Raw genomic sequence first — 17,321 nt, 5'->3', positions numbered from 1 at the left:
TTATTGACTGTCTAATTATCTAGAGAATGTAAAAACAAACATTAAACTGCCTTCACTTTAAAAGTGAAATAGGGGCCAGGGTTGTGACTTAGTGATAGAGTGCTTTCCTAGCATTTGTAAGGCGATTCCTGCCACCACATAAAAATAGATAAAATAAAGATAATGTGTTCATCTACAACTAAAAAATATATCTTAAAAAAGTATATTATTTATATACCTGTGAAGAAACAATTGGTTGAGGAAAGTGGCAAGAATTGTGCAAAAGATGTAAGGTTGAAAGAGGCTAGAGAAGGGCTGGGGATGTGGCTCAAGTGGTAGCATGCTTGACTGGCATGCGTGCAGCCCGGGTTCGATCCTCAGCACCACATACAAAGAAAGATGTTGTGCCCGCCAAAAACTAAAAAATAAATATTAAAGAATTCTCTTTCTCTCTCTCTCTCTCTCTCTCTCTCTCTCTCTCTCTCTCTCTCAAAAAAAAAAAAAAAAAAAAAAGAAAGAGGCTAGAGAAGCTGTGCACCTAGTAGAAAAGAAATGCCAAGCAGGACAGGTCAGCAGAGTCCTAGCACCTTGACTCAGGACTTTTGGTGAATCTATTTAGATGATTCTGGGGACTGTGACTGTTGCTCAGAGGCAGAGTGCTTGCCTAGCATGTGTGAGGCACTTGGTTTGATCATCAGCACCACATAAAAATAAGGTGTCTATCTACAGCTAAAATAAATTTTTTAAAAAAATATGATTCTGTGTCTACTAAATCACAAGACCACAGCCACTGCTTTAAACTGCTTGAAGTGTGGGAGGAGGCAAATCCATGACCCAAATCCCTGTTCTTTGCTATCAAAATCCTTTTGCTCCTTTGATACAGTCAGAGGTTAAGAATCCAGGAAGATGAGCTATAATAATTTTCACATTTGATTGTCATAAGTTACTTCATGCTTCTCTCACCTATTAGACAGGATATTCCATGAGGGCAGATGCCATGTTATTCACTGCTAGATCCCTGGTACTTAGTATATGAATATGTGAACCTGATTTATTATTTTGGAATGTCTCAAACTGTTTTAAATTTATTTTTCTCTTTATTAGATATGCAACCATTGTCTCCAATTTCTGTCCATGAACGGTATAGTTCTCCTACTGCAGGGAGTGCCAAGAGAAGACTTTTTGGAGAGGACCCCCCAAAGGAAGTGCTAATGGACAAGATTTTGACAGAAGGAACAAAATTGAAAATTGCTCCTTCTTCAAGCATTACTACTGAAAATATATCCATATCACCTGGGCAAACTCTTCTAACAATGGCCACAGCCACAGTAACAGGGACAACGAAACATAAAGTTACAATTCCATTGCACGGTAACATTTTAATAAAGCACTTTAAAATCATATTTTTTTCTGAGTTAGGAAAAAATTTAAGCAGTGTCTTAGTGGATTTGGATCATGTAATCTTTCTAACTCAGCATTTTTTTCTCAAGTTTTTTGTTGTTGTTGTTGTTTTTAATAGACTTGATTTTTAGAACAGTTTTAGGTTCACAGCAAAATTGAGAGGAAGATACAGACATTTCCATCCTCACACACACCCTTCCCAACCATCAGCATCCTACACTAGAATTTGTTACATTTGATGAACCTACATTGAAACTTAACCCAAAGCCCATAGTTTACATTAAGGTTCACTCTTGGTGTATTTTAACCATATTGATATATATTTACCATTATAGTATCATGCAGAGTAGTTTCACTGTCTAAAAATCCTCTGTGTTTCACCTTTTGTATTGAACCTGTACTGCTTTTGAATTTTTACATTTTTTAGGACTTTTTTTGTTGTGTCAGCTTCTCAAATGAATGTATTGAGCAAGTATTTTGTATTTTGATAAAAAAAAAAGTCAAAACAGAACAAAATTTGCTTTTCCAAAATAATTTAAAGTATAAGAACATCACAGGCACATACAAAAATGAGAACAAAGTTTGTTTTTCTAATTCCAGTATAAATAAAAGAAAATAGAATATTCTCATTTCAGGAGAGAAATGAAAAAAGAATTCAGTTATAAGATACAGTTTTTAAAAAAAAAAAAAAGAAATCTCAAAAAAAAAAAGATACAATTACTATTTGTAATCTTTGTCTCCTTTCGTAACATATTCCTATGCTAATATATACAGAGACATATATATGTTTATGTGTACATGTTTATATAATTGACAAACTATATACAATTGACAACTTTCCTGGAACACATTGCTCATTTCTAAAACTGGGAACTCTTGCTCATACATTCAGGTGTTGCCAATGATGCTGGAGAAATCACACTGATACCTATTTCCATGAATACAACTCGGGAGTCCAACATTGAGAGTCCTGTATCACTTACTGCTCAGTCATTAATTGGTGCTTCTCCAAAACATTCCCATCTGACTAAAGCACAAGAAGTTCATATGACTGGAATAAGCAAACCAAAGAGGACTGGGTCCTTAGCACTGTTTTACAGAAAGGTATGTGTTGTTATAGTGTATGAAAAGAGCTCATTTAAACAATGCAAGATGAGAAAAACATTGACTTTTTATTTATTTTTATGTGGTGTTGAGGATTGAACCCAGGGCCTCACATGTGCTAGGCGAGCGCTCTACTGCTGAGCCACAACTCGAGCCCCATCTGAATAATTTTTAATTTTTTTTTTTTTTTTAGAGAATTTTTTAATATTTATTTTTTTCGTTTTCGGCGGACACAACCCAGGCCACACGCATGCCAGGCGAGCACACTACCGCTTGAGCCACATCCCCAGCCCCTTTAATTTTTAATTTAATAATTTTTAATAATTTTTAATTTATTTTCTGGTTGAGTTATAGGAGCTCTTTAAATATATTTTTTTTAATAGTTATTTTTTAGGTGTAGATGGACACAACACAATGCCTTTATTTTTATGTGTTGCTGAGGATTGAACCTGGGTCCCGCCCGTGCTAGGCGAGCGCTCTACTGCTGAGCCACAACCCCAGCTCTAAATATATTCTTGATATTGATATTAATCCCTATCACATTCATAATTTACAGATATTTTCTTCCATTTTGTGAGTCGTTTTTTCATTTTGCTGGTAATATCCTTTGATGCATTAAAAAATAAAAAAGGGCGCTGGGCATGGTGGCACATGCCTGTAATCCCAGCAGCTCAGGAGGCTGAGGCAGGAGGATTATGAGTTCAAAGCCAGCCTCAGCAACTTAGTAAAGCCCTGAGCAACTCAGTGAGACTCTGACTCTAAATGAAATATTTTTTAAAAGGATGGGGATGTGGCTCAGTGGTTAAGTGCCCCTGGGTTCAATCCCCTGTACCAAAATAAATTCATAATATAGGACAAGCAATGTAGCTCAGTAATAGAGTATTGCTGTGTTCAATCTCCAGGACCACAAAAAAATAAAAATAATAATAATAACTTAGGTTCTTTCTAGGGATTTTTTAGTGTTTTTGTTTTGTTTTGTTTTGTTATGAACACAATATCTTTATTTTGTTATTTATTTTTATGAGGTGCTGATTTGGTGCACCAAACCTGGTGCCTCATGTATGTGACGCAAACGTTCTAGCCATTGAGCCACAACCCCAGTTTCTAACAACTCAAAATAATTGCTCCTACTCTAGGTATCAAATCTGCATTCCAGTGGCTAGGGATATAGCTCAGTTACTAGAGTGCTTGCCTAGCATGCCCAAGGACCTGGGTTCAATCCCCAGCATCAACAAGGAAAAAAAAAATGCATTCGCTCTTACTTTTAGAACCCTTCTCAGAAGTTATATTCACCAGTGCTGCTTAGAATTTTCAGGAGGGCAAGTGGCAAGAGTTTTATTACATAGAAAAAAAAGAGATCAGACACTGGAAAACAGTCCTGGTTTCTACAATAATGTTCATTGTCTTTTGTTGCTTTCAACTGTAATTATTTTATTTGTGCATTTTTGGGGCAGTTGATTCTCCAGATGATTTTGCACACAAACCTATGCTTTGAAGCCTTCCCCAGAAGCAGTGGCTCACACCTGTAATCCCAGCAATTTGGGAGGCTGAGGCAGGGGAATCAAAGTTTTGAGGCTAGCCTCAGTAACTTAGGCCTTAAGCAACTTAGGGAGACTCTGTTTCAAAATAAAAAGTAAAAAGGACTGGGGATGTGGCTCAGTGGTAAAGTACCTCTGGGTTCAATCTGCAGTACCAAAAAAAAAAAAATATTTTTATTTATTTATTTTTTTATTTTTGTTGTTGTTGTTGTTGTAGATGGACACAATATTTTTATTTCATGTATTTTTATGTGGGGCTGAGGATTGAACCCAGTGCTTAATACCTGCTAGGCGAGTGCTCTACCACTGAGCTACAACCCCAGCCCCAACTTTTAGTTCTTTACTGTCTACTATGTTAACCTTTCTAACAATTTTACCTAAACCCAAAGAAAACAAACATAAACTCCTGACCACTTGAAAAATTATGCATTCATAATGGTCATCATGTAGATAAACCCTACTTTTTAGTATTTCTTACTTTCTATAGTTACTAACATAGAATAACAAGTAGCATCTTTAAAAAGTGTTTTTAGGGGCTGGGTATGTAGCTCATTCATAGAGCACCTGTCTAGCATATAAGAGACCCTGGTTTTGATCCCCAGCACCATAAAATAGCGGGAGGGGGAGTTTTTTAAAGTATGCTAAAGATCTGCTTGACTAATCCCAGTGGTTTGGGAGCTGAGGGAAGAGGATTGCAAGTTTAAGGCCAGCCTCTGCAATTTAGTGAGACCCTGTCTCAAAAAAGCTCTGGTGTTGTAGTTCAATGGTAGAGCACCCTGGGTTCAATCCCTAGTCCCAAACTGGGGGTGCAAGGGTTATTCTAAAGAGAGTTTCTCTTTTATCTGTGTACTCTTGCCATAGCAGTTAACTAGTGTTATTGAACAGAAATTTTAAGTAAAATATCAGCAGCCTAGGTATTGTTTTGTCTTGGTCTGTAAGCCCATGTTCAGTGGTAAAACATAAAAGCTTGAGAAATGACTCACTTAATTTTTTTATATCAATGTGTTATCTTATATCTTAGGTTTATCATTTAGCAAGTGTACGCTTACGCGATTTATGTTTAAAACTGGATGTTTCAAATGAATTACGAAGAAAGATATGGACATGTTTTGAATTCACCTTAGTTCATTGCCCTGATTTGATGAAAGATAGGCATTTGGACCAGCTCCTTCTTTGTGCCTTTTACATCATGGCAAAGGTAAGCATAGAGAAGGTCTTGGCTCTAGTTACCTTATTTAAAATATCAAGCAAAAATTTCTTGAACTTGATCCTTCGTTTGCTTTTGTGCTACAAAACAACAGTACCCACTATTATTAAGTAGTAATTTTAAGATACTCTATTCCCTGGACTCTTCAGTTAGTTTCATCATAAACAGCTTTTCATTTCATAAGAATAAATTGGTCATAAAAGAGAATATATGAATAATGCCATTTCCACCCCTACTCCTTGACGTTTCTGATGTGATACTTATAAACGAGATAATCATTACATTTTAGGTGAATTAGTAAGGCCCAAAACTCAAAATAATTTGGGCCAGGTTACACAGTAAGTAGCAACCTAGGATCTCCTCACTTATACTCTAGTGTAAAACACCTTCTGCACTAGCCTGATGTGGTGGTACACGCCTGTAATTCCAGGAATTCAGGAGAGTGAGATAGGAGGATTACAAGCTTGAATCCAGCCTCAGCAATTTAGCAAGGTTGTCTCAAAATAAAAAGGGCTAGGGTTGTCACTCAGTGACAGAGTGCCCCTGGGTTCGGTCCTCAGTATTGCCCAAAAAAGGAAAAAAAAAAAAAACGCTTCTATATTTCTGGTGTTTCATCGTGCTGCCTCAGAAATGCATTTTACTTTAAGTTGCTACACCATGTTTTTTTTTCTTTATTCATTTTTTTGTGGTACTGAGGATGGAACCCAGGGTCTCACGCATGCTAGGCGAGCACTTTACCACTGAGCCACAACCCCAGTCCATGCTACACCATGTTTTAAGACATAAAATAGCATATTTTACTTGTTTTTTAAAATTCTGTATCTGAAAAATTTCTTTCTACTTTTGTCTTGACTGTAGGCCAAACCGTCAGTTCTAACTGATGTATAGTTGGTTTTTTGTTCCCCTACTTTTTTTTTTTTTTTGGGGTGCTGGGAATTGAACCCAGGCCCTTGTATATGCGATCCCCATATTTTTAATATTTTTAAATTGGTACATTATAGTTGTAAGTAGTGGTGGGATTTGTTGTTACATATTTGTGCATGCACACAATACAACAATATAATTTGGTAATATCACTCCCCAGCACTTCCTCCCTCCTCCCCTTGAATATAATTTTAAGAAGTGATTTTTAAGATTTTTAAAGTAAAGGGCGTGTTTTCAAACTCCTTTGTGAGCACCTACTCCCACAATGCTTCTTTAAAAATCTCTGTACAAAATAGGTCTTAATAAATGTTAAAAACTAACCATTTCTATTTTCCAGAAAACTGTCAGAGTTCAGGTTTTTGTCATTTCTAGCTCATCATTGTAGACAGCAGGTTTAGTGCTAATAGACTGTGTAGCAGAGAAAGGTGTAATTTTAGTGAATGTTATATTAACAGATAGAACAAAATGGATTTGCTTTTGGATCACTAACCCATTTCCTTTCTGTGAGCCACCTCTTGACATCTAAGTATTAGAAACCCTACTCTGTCCTGAAATGTTAAAAACCTAATCCTATAATAGCTATTCAGTTTTACTGTGAATCACTGTAAAACAGTTTCTATTATTTAATATGTAGTTAAATTACTCTTAAATAAGTACTTAAAACTAAGAAAACTGGAGACTGCAGGTCTGAGTTTTCTTATCTCATTCTTTTTATAAAGAAATGCATTCTCAGTAGACTTATACCTTAGCAATTTCAGTGCTTTTTGATTAATGAAACTATTAACTGAGTCCCCACTGGCCATAAAAACCTGAACTTTAAAGGTAGTAAAAATCATAAATGTTAGTGATTTTTAGTCATGGATTGCCCCTGGGTTAATGGCTTTTCTGCAAGGCTGCTCTCAGTGCCAACCTATAATTGAAGTTTTTGTTCAAACCATTTTTCTTTCAAAAGCCAGTTGGCAAATGTAGCTTTTTATTTCTCTTAGGTAACAAAAGAAGAAAGAACTTTTCAAGAAATAATGAAAAGTTACAGGAATCAGCCTCAAGCTAATAGTCATGTGAGTTACATTCTTTTTCCTACTATCCAAAAATAAATTTGTACTATTTTTTTTTTGCTAATGAGTTATATAAAAGGTAAACCTCCTTTATAGTTTTACTGTATTAAATTGAGGATTAATTTATTTAACTTTAGATTATCTGGTTTAGTGGATACCATTAAACTCAAGAGCTAGCTTCATTAAAAGACAGTTTTAGCAGAAGCTGAGAAGTCTTGTTGTTTCTGACTCATCCGAATGCTTAGATGTACTTCTCACAAGAACTGCCATTCTGTTTGTCCATTTCTTGTGGGGAGACATTTTGTACTAGGAAGTCTAGTGAAAGACGTATTATAATAATATGTCTTCATTATATAAAACTTGATTCTCAGGCTGGGATTACCGCTCAGTGGTGGGGCGCTTGCTTAGCATGTGTGAGGCACTGGGTTCAATCTCAGCATCACGTTAAAATAAATAAATAAAATAATTGGGGCTAGGGTTGTGGCTCAGCGGTAGAGCACTCGTCTAGCATACGCAGGACCCTGGGTTCTATCCTCAGCACCACATTAAAAACTAAATGTTTGGAATAAAGGTATCATGTCCAACTGTAACTAAAAAAATAAATACTAATAAATAAATAAATAGATAAATAAATAAATGTATCGTGTCTGTCTACAACTAAAAAATAATTTAAATCTTGATTCGCTGATAATGTTTAAATCTGGTGAAATTTGAGGATTAATTTAACTACAGTTTCTTCTGCCATCTATGGAGAATCTTTACATTTGCATCTTTGATTAGATGTTAAGCATCTCTGATAATTTATTACAATGGTTGTGATGAGAATCCAGTGAATCCTTTCTAGCATGGAAATGTAAAATGTTGGCATGGTACTCTGGTACATAGGAAGTATTTAATGAACTTTCAATTCCCATTGTTACTATTGCAGCAGAATACAACTTACGGCTTTGGTCATTCAAGAATCTATTTGCTTTGCTGTTAGGTAGTATATAATAGCCTACTTTTTGGACCTGGAGGTCACAGACAGAAAGAGAAAGTTAGGGCAGATAGTCATACCTCCTTGTAAGAGAACCTAAAAATAGTTTTACTTCTTTCCTGAAGCCCCAAAATAGACCAGTGGTGGGTAGTATAGATAGAGACTTGGAAAAGGCCAACTACAGGAATTTAAGTCTTTTGACAAACTAAAAGTTTCTGGGCCTTTTCATTAGGAAAAACTCCTCAGGAGCAGAATCCAGAGAGGTTCAGATTGTCCCTAAATATGTTTAAGATGAGTAATGTAGGTTAAAAATGGGCCTAGCCACTACTTTCTGAATATCTTCTCAAGATCAATTACCTATAGGATAAAAGGAAATGGAACTTGTTTTTCCAGCTATCTTGGAGGGAGAAAAAAAATTTCCTTTTCTCCATCAGAAAGGAGATTGGAATGCTCTAGGGGCAACCCAAAGCTGGGGCTGGGGCTCAGCGGTAGAGCACTCATCTAGCATATGCAAGGTGCTTGGTTCAATCCTCAGCACCACATAAAAACAAACAAACGTTAAAGAAAAAGATAACTTAAAAAATGAAAATGAATTAAAAGGAAAAATGAGTTCTTATCTTTGAGGTGATTTTTATTTCATAAGAACCTGTTCATCAGACTAGTTACTTCTTAATTTTTTTTTTTTTATAAACTAAGATGGTACATTTTAGGTAATAGGCTCTACCTTAGTATTTCTTCTTCCATGATGTTTGCCCTAGTCTACACTTAAGAGATTTAATAACATTTTACCTTTGATTATTACCCATGTGACACATTCTTTTTAATTGGCTTGATATTTTGCTCTTGTTATTTTGATTTTGCTAAACATGTGCATCTTTGATTCAGCTATACTTTTCCCTCCCTTTGGCCCTTAGGTGTATAGAAGTGTTCTTTTGAAAAGTATTCCAAAAGAAGTGGCAAACAATAATATAAATGGAGATTTTGAAATGACAGATGATGGTAAGCTATCCAATTTGACTTGTTGTATGTAATACACCTTTGATTATCTTGTACATCACATAGTGGATGCCAGGTAACACAGAGTCATGGTGTAGGTATGGTGGGAAGTACACACATTTTTTTTAAAAAAGAAACAGACAAGTTAGGTATGGTGACTCTGGCCTATAGTCCCAGCTACTTGGGAGGCTGAGATGGGAGAATCACCTGAGCTCATGAGTTCAGGATCAGCCCAAGTGACATAGTGAGACTCTGTCTCAAAAAAAAAAAAAAGAAAAGAAAAAGAAAAAGAAAAGAAAGGAAATAAGTTTGAGAAAAAGAATGTGTCATGTGCTTTCTTCCACAGAGATCATTAATTTGTCCCCTGTAAACTGTGTTTTGGGTGAAGTTTTCTACTCTGAATATATACATTGACCAAACACATAAAAGATTCTTAAAATTTAAAAATATGAATGACAGGGAAAACAGCTGTCCATGATCTTCTTGAGGAGCCAATTAAGGAAATTACCTGTTTATAAGTCCCTAGATGTTTCTGCCACTACAAGCAAGATTGCACCCTGTTGTCACCTTATGCACCATGCTAAGACTTATGTCCTTAAAAGAGCTGTTATTTCTGTGTCCAGGTTCACAGTATCTTTGTTCTTTTGTATAGTGAGCAGAAGTTCAGATAACTCGACTTAGGACAGGAATTAATCTTCCTTCTCCTGTGGTTGGGAAGGGGAAAGGGAGAAGAAGGATGAATAAATATGTCAGTTTTAAAATAAGTTGCCAGTGGTCTAGCAGCAAAGCATGAAGTGGACTCCATTTTGTGAAAGGGACCCCTGTTACAGTCACACTTAATAAATGGTCACTTCTTTCATCACCAAAAACCCATTTCTGATGTTGATTATATTAATTAGCAAAGCATTGTTCATTGTTTGAGCTATGTCTAAGACCAGCCCTGTGGAGAATGAGCTATCTGATGAACATATTAGCCCCCCCACTCGTGGACTGTGAATTCTTCACTGCCATGTTAGCAGACCACCCCAGGCTGGCATTCTTGATTTGAAGACTTATGAGGACTAAATTATGACTTAAATTACATAATAATACTCAAGTAGATATAGTAAATTGAAAATTTTACAGTATTTACTTAGGACTTGTTAAAAAGAATTATAGAATATTTAACATAAGGGTTGCCTACAGTAATATCTCAGTAAATAGCAGCTTTTATTTACTATTTTGTTTATAAGCAGTGTCAGATTTATTGTATTTTGGGCTGGGGTTGTAGCTCAGTGGTAGAGCACTTGCCTTGCACATGTGAGGCACTAGGTTCAATTCTCAGCACCATATACAAATAAAATAAAGGTCCATCGACAACTAAAAAAAATGTATATTAAAAAAAATTATTATATTTTGTGAATGAATATGGTTTGTTGTCCTCTGTCCCCCAACCCCTTATACAGCTAGGTAAGTGCTTTATCCCTGAGCTACATCTCTAGACTTTTTTGTTATTTTAAAGGCTTATTTTTTAAAGGTAATTTAAGTGTGGTCATTACCAAGTCTTTTAGAATGCAGTTTCTCATTTGCTATGGACATGACCATAAAAATATTCCCACTAGGTTTTCCATCTGCTACCTTGCCAACAATAAACCTATTTGGAACATTTTTATTAAATTGTACTTGTTTTATTTCATTGCCTGGATGGACACATTGCAAGTCACATGGGATTATCTAATAGCTTACAAATAATTCAGATTCTCACCATGGTTAACACTTAGGTTTCTAGAGCCTTGCAAATGTGCTTTCCCCAGATAATCCACACAACACCCACCCCACACCCTTTTTTTTTGTTGTTATTTTTTGTTTGTTTCTTATTGCTAATAACCAGTAGTTCAGTAGGCTGAGGCAGTTAGGGGTGCTAACTCTTGAGATGGCTGGCTGTAGAACTCATTCTTGATTGCTCTATGATTATCTCTTGTATGTTCTTGTTATATAGGACTGATGGGACAACTTGATTAAACATCATTTCTTTTTAAAAGGGCATCCTTGAGGGCTGTGATTGTGACTCAGCGGTAGAGCGCTCGCCTAGCATGTGTGAGGCCCTGGGTTTGATCCTTAGCACCACATAAAAATAAATAAAAATACAGGCATTGTGTCCATCTACAACAAAAACAAAAAAATTTTTTTTTAATTTTTTTTACCTTTTTAAAAGAGTCAGTCAGAATATCTGCAAGCCTTTTTGTTATCTGAAGCTCAGGGTTTGCTATTGCCACCCATACCATGAAGCTTTGACTATATTCTAGCCAAGGATGGTGCAACCTTGATGGTGAGTTCAAGGCTATGGCTGTGAAAAATGCTTGCTGAAGTGGCTTCTAGAGAAAGAGCACCACCTTTAGTTCACATGCTTATATTTCTTTAGATTCCAGTTTGATCTATAAATAATGCAGATGGATTTATGAACCTTCTCTGGAAATACTAATTGCTTTTCATAAGGATTTGTGGGGGTTTTTTATATCATAAAGATGGCTATAATTCAAATCACCAGCTTGTATATTAAAGTAAGCCTATCACAACACTGAATTCTTTTTAACAGATTTGGAAAATGCCACAAAAACACCTAACTGTCCCAGTGGACCAGTGAAAGAGGAAAGAGGTGATCTTATCAAATTTTACAATACAATATATGTAGGAAGAGTGAAGTCATTTGCATTGAAATATGACTTGTCAAATCAGGACCATATGGTACGTTTTACATTTTATTACTAAATTAATAATTATAGTTATAGTTGGTGTATTTTGCTAAATAAATATTGCATAGTTTAAAGCCTCACTGGTGCTTTATATAGTAGCATATTCACTGGCAATTAATTATAGAATGACTAAGAAATTAGTGAGTAAGGCTGTTATAGATCAGAGACCTGTGGTTTTATTGCTAAAAATTAGGTATACGTATTGGCAAGGCTCAGTGGGAACAAGAAAATATTAAAACAATTAATTTGGGTACTTGGGTATTTTTTTTTCTGTTGCTTTTGGTTTCTCTTATTATACTGTGAGTTGAGTGTTCTTCTCAAAGGAAATAAGTAAACCTGGATTTTAATAAAGTTAATACTGAGAAATGTTTACATAGACCCCAGTTTGGGCAGTAACAGTTGGACTGAGGAAGTGTAACTATTGTTTAGGCTGAGGTAGCTCCAGAAGACCAGGCATGGGCTATAAAAAAGAAAGCTCTAGCTGGGCGTGGTGGCACACCTGTAATCCCAGCCGGGAATCCCTTCCCTCGGGAAGCTGAGGCAGGAGGGTCACAAGTTCAAAGCCAGCCTTAGCAACTTAGCAAGACCCTATCTGTCTCAAAATACTAATAAAAAGGGCTGGGGATGTGACTCAGTGATAAAGCACCCTTGGGTTCAATCCCCAATACAAAAAAAAAAAAAAAAAAAACAAAGGTGAGTTCAAAACAAGGAAAAAAAAATCTTTTTAATCTGATTTTTGGGTTACTTTAGATGGATGCTCCACCACTCTCTCCTTTTCCACATATTAAGCAACAACCTGGCTCACCACGCCGAATTTCTCAGCAGCATTCCATTTATGTTTCACCACACAAGAATGGGTCAGGCCTTACACCAAGGAGTGCTCTGCTGTACAAGTTTAATGGCAGTCCTTCTAAGGTAAGCTGCACAGAGGCTTCACACCAAAACAACTTAAGTGCGTGTACTTGTTAAAATTGAATTTCAGGGCTGGGGTCCTGGCTCAGTGGTAGAGCGCTTGCCTAGCACATGTGAAGCACTGGGTTCGATCCCCAAAACCACATTTTTAAAAAAAATTGGATTTCAAGCTAAGATTGTCATATAACTTTGCCAGAAAAGTTGGATTTCTAGTAACTTTACCCCCCAAAAAAATTAATAATAATAATAATGGCTTTCAAATTATCAGTCAGTAATCATTGATTCTGGTTTTGTTTTTTTTGTAAAGTTACTACTGATAAAATATCAACTGCTCCAGCTGGGCGAGGTAGTGCACGCCTGTAATCCCAGGGGTTCAGTAGGCTGAGACAGGAGGATCACAAGTTCAAAGCCAGCCTCACCAACTGTAGTTGGTGAATCTTAAGTTTAAAGGACTAGGAATGCACTTTCAAGTGCATTTGATGGATGACAACCACAATAGTGAAAAGCCTGAAAACAAGGGCCTCCTCTTATGTACACTCTTATGAAAATATTATCTTCATCTTCATTTCCATACAGTGATGAATAGGGATATATATGATTGGCATTTTCAGATATATCTTGGGCTGTCAAGCAGATATATTCAGTATGTCTCCAGAAGACAGATCAGTATTGACTGGAATAAATTCTTGGTCCAAATGCAATGGTAGCTCCTAAGCTCTTTAATTTCCTATTCAGTTCCAACAGACACTGAGTTATTACTATATTTGGCAAAGAAAGTTGACTAAGATACAGACCTGTACTTCTTCCTCGTAGAAATTGATTTCTATGTAGAAGAGATCCTTGCTTGTGATGAAGGGTTGGATTAGTTGATTTCTTTCTTTTTTTTTTTTAATTTTTTTTTGTAACTTTATTTTATTTATTTATGTGGTGCTGAGGATCAAACCTATTGCCACCCATGCTAGGCAAGCGCTCTACCACTGAGCTACAGCACCAGCCCTGGACCAGTTGATTTCTGAGGTAGTGATTCTGAAACCATGAGTCAGAATCACCTGGGAAACTGGTTGAACTCAGAAACCTGTCCCACAGACCTCCTGAAAAACAAAACACTAGCAGGCAGTTCTGAGACTCTAACTATTACACACTTCCAAGATGACTGTGATGCACATCCTTCAGGAGTCACTTCTCTGAGTCCTTGCTACTCAGGGTGGTTCATGAACCAGCAACATCAGCATCACTTGAGAACTTATTAGAAATAAAAAATCAGAGGCCCCAGCTAAATCTGAATCTGCATTTTAACAAGATTCCCAGATGATTAGTAACCATCTTAACCTTTGAAAAGCACTACTCTAAGGAAGAGGATCTCAAACTTTAGACAGCATCAGAATCACTGGAAGGGCCTATCAAAATATGGATTTCTAGAGGCCACCCCCAAAATGTCTGACTCGGAATCTGTATTCTTAATAAGTTCCCACATGCTTCTGCTGCTTTGGTCTGAGGACTGCTGTTATGAGAACTTCATCAACTTTTAAAATCACCCAAAAAATTAGTTCTAGCTATCCCTGTGAGGTTGGTCTAGATTCAAAAAATAATTTCTACTCCATTGTTTAGATTTGAGTAAAAGAGGGTAGGAAAAAGCAGTTTTTGTTAGTATTTCCCTACCCCACTCCTTTCATTCACACGTGTTCTCTACTTTTGCATAGAGTTTGAAAGACATCAACAACATGATAAGGCAAGGTGACCAGAGAACCAAGAAGCGAGCAATAGCCATCAGTGGAGATGCTGAATCACCTGCCAAACGCCTCTGCCAAGAAAATGATGATGTTTTACTCAAACGACTGCAGGATGTTGTCAGTGAAAGAGCAAACCACTAGCAGTGTTCCTGTTACTGATGAAAGCACTTTTCAGGTTGTTTTGCAGGAAGTTGGGGCTTTCTGCCTTGTAAATGATAAATATCACTGGGTTACATGAAAAATTGCACCAAAATTAAGTGCTTTTTAAAAAGTTTTTTCCCAGAACGTTGACAGGTATATTTTGAGTTGGATTGGAAAGGAATGTTTTAAGTGCCTTGTTACATATTAATAGTCATAGGATTTTTTAGGTGTTTGTTCCTCAAAGTTAGTTTTTAAGATGAAGTAAAGAGAAACCTCATCATTGTTTAGATTTCTTTCAAAATAATCGAATGTTGCCAGGCATGGTAGTGCATGCCTATAATTCCAGCAGCTTGGGAGGCCGAGGTAGAAGGATCATGAGTTCAAAGCCAGCTTTAGCAACTCAGAGAGACCCTGTCTCCAAATAAAATATTTTAAGAAGGGCTGGGGATGTGGCTCAAATGGTAAAGTCCCCCTGGATCCAATCCCTGGTACTAAATAATAATAATGATAATAATAATCAAATGTTTCAAGGCAGAGTGGTACACACCAATTTTCCTGACTCTGGAAGTTGAAGCAGGAGTTGGAGTCTAGCCTTAGCAACTAGACCTTATCTCAAAATAGAAAATAATAATAATTTTAAAAAAGGACTGATAATGTAGCTCAAAGGTAGAGCATCCCTAGTTTCCATCCCCAGTACCAGAAGAAAAAAAAAAATTTATGTCTCCTCTGTGCTTTGTAATATGAGCATAAATAATCTATTTTTGGTAAGTATGCTTTTAGATGTCTGTATTTTCAATTTACTATTGAAGGCAGGGATTGATTCCCACAGTACATGGGCCAAGGCTGATGCAGCAGCAGCCTTTCTCTGGCCCTCTATAGTAACTATGCATCCAGGTGCCACTGCCATTCTGAATTGTCTGGGTGCCTTGTGTTGTTCTGTCCTTGAACATTAGCAGCTTGGTACCTGAGCCCCTGCCCTGCCCCCAGTGCTTGCTTTCCTGTCCTGACCCCTCTAAGCTCATTGTTACAACCCAGTGAAAGAGGCTCTTGCTCCTTTTCTAAACTAGTGTCATTATTCTTTTTATGACATTAACTTAATGATTGGGTTGTCATGTAATTCAAAATAGGAAACTGCTTCTCAAGCCAGTAGAATAAAATTCTAATTACTCTTATTAAAAACTAAATTTCCTTAGTAAGATAGCATCTTGAGCTGGGTGCAGCGGCATATCCCTATGACCCCAGTGGCTTGGGAGGCTGAGGCTGGAGGATCCAGAATTTAAAGCCAGCCTCAGCAAAAGCTGGGCACTAACCAATTCAGTGAGACCCTGTCTCTAAATAAAATACAAAAAAAGGGATGGGGATGTGACTCTGTGGTTGAGTGTCCCTGAGTTCAGTGCCCAATATACCCCCACACCAAAAAAAAGATAGCATCTTGATAATGTGTGATATACTATTTTCAAGGTTGTCATAAGATCAGTGGCTCTCTAAACTAATATTTGAAATCCTTTTCAAAACTCATTAAAATCATGTCATGTCTTATAATTCTAATGCAGATCAGTAAAACAGGTGTTTATTATTTCTCCCTCTTTGTTCTGAGTATTATTGGTATATCATGAGTTTCTTCTTAGGGTTTGACCACCAGGTCCCCCTGACGATGTTTTCCAGTACTAGAGGTACATCTTTCCAAAGAATCAAGTTTTCAACATTTACTTTTCCTAGTGTGTTTCCAGAATCTGGAAGAAAATGAATAAGCCATTTTTAATTTTTAGAAGATGTATTTTTAAACTACAAACCTTATTTTTTAAATGCCTGATGTTGGACTGGGCATGTAGCTCAATGATAGAGAGCTTGTCTAACATTCCTGAGGTTCTGGGTTCCACCCCGAGCATTGTGGGGAAAAAAGCATAATGCTTCACCTCAATGACCCTTGCTAATTTGAATTAGTCCAAGATTTGGCTGTCCATTAGGAATTTATTATCAGCAATTTTATTTTTAAATTCTAAGAAGAAAAGGGATTTTGGTCACATTTTCCTTTTCTGAAACTTATAATCTCATTTTTTTGTGTAGTATCTACACTTTTATAAGTCAGATAATAAAGTTTGTATCCTTGTACATATTTTTATGTAACTATAACTATTGTATTATTTTCACTTTCATTATTATGCAAAATATAAATGAGTATTTGTACATTAACTATGTAAGAAACTCTGGACATGTTTTTATCAGTTTCAGGACTTAGTATCAATGTACATAAAATGGTTAATAAAAACTGAAAATTTTGAGATTATTGAAAAAGAACTGTACTTCTCTTTTCTGTATAACTAAAATATGTGTGTACACCTCTAAAATCTGTCTTTTAAAATATCTACTGTGTATATTTTAAGTTAGTACAACCAGGCACATGCCTCTAATCCCAGCAATTCAGTAGATCGAGGCAGGAAGACTGCAAATTTGAAACCAGCCCCAGCAACTTAGCCAGACCTCAGTAATTCAGGGTGAACCTGGGTCAAAATAAAAAGAACTAGGAATGTAGCTCACTAGTAAAGTGCCCCTGGGCTCAGTTCCACTACCAAAAAAACCCACTTACTTAGTTAATGTTTAAAAGTTAACTTAAAAGTTAATGTTT

General features: G+C 36.4%; 1 protein-coding gene and 1 non-coding gene across 2 annotated transcripts in view; both read left to right on the top strand.

Moving 5' to 3' along the window:
• The window catches only part of Rbl1 (RB transcriptional corepressor like 1), a 56,963-nt gene extending 40,215 nt beyond the window's left edge, over positions 1 to 16,748 (top strand). Inside the window, exons 15-22 of the mRNA XM_076849077.1 lie at positions 1,084 to 1,350; positions 2,273 to 2,484; positions 5,044 to 5,220; positions 7,140 to 7,211; positions 9,099 to 9,183; positions 11,756 to 11,904; positions 12,663 to 12,827; positions 14,525 to 16,748. Of these exons, the coding sequence (XP_076705192.1) occupies positions 1,084 to 1,350; positions 2,273 to 2,484; positions 5,044 to 5,220; positions 7,140 to 7,211; positions 9,099 to 9,183; positions 11,756 to 11,904; positions 12,663 to 12,827; positions 14,525 to 14,695 (1,298 nt within the window). The 3' untranslated portion in view covers positions 14,696 to 16,748. The remainder of the gene's footprint in view (positions 1 to 1,083; positions 1,351 to 2,272; positions 2,485 to 5,043; positions 5,221 to 7,139; positions 7,212 to 9,098; positions 9,184 to 11,755; positions 11,905 to 12,662; positions 12,828 to 14,524) is intronic.
• LOC143396150 (small nucleolar RNA SNORA32) lies at positions 10,709 to 10,828 on the top strand. The gene has a single exon (XR_013091025.1). It is a non-coding gene; the product is annotated as a small nucleolar RNA SNORA32 (small nucleolar RNA).
• Positions 16,749 to 17,321: the final 573 nt, after the last annotated feature.

Source organism: Callospermophilus lateralis, chromosome 3, assembly GCF_048772815.1.
Source record: "Callospermophilus lateralis isolate mCalLat2 chromosome 3, mCalLat2.hap1, whole genome shotgun sequence".
Classification (NCBI taxonomy): Eukaryota; Metazoa; Chordata; class Mammalia; order Rodentia; family Sciuridae; genus Callospermophilus; species Callospermophilus lateralis.
This window is presented reverse-complemented; position numbering and strand designations above follow the sequence as displayed.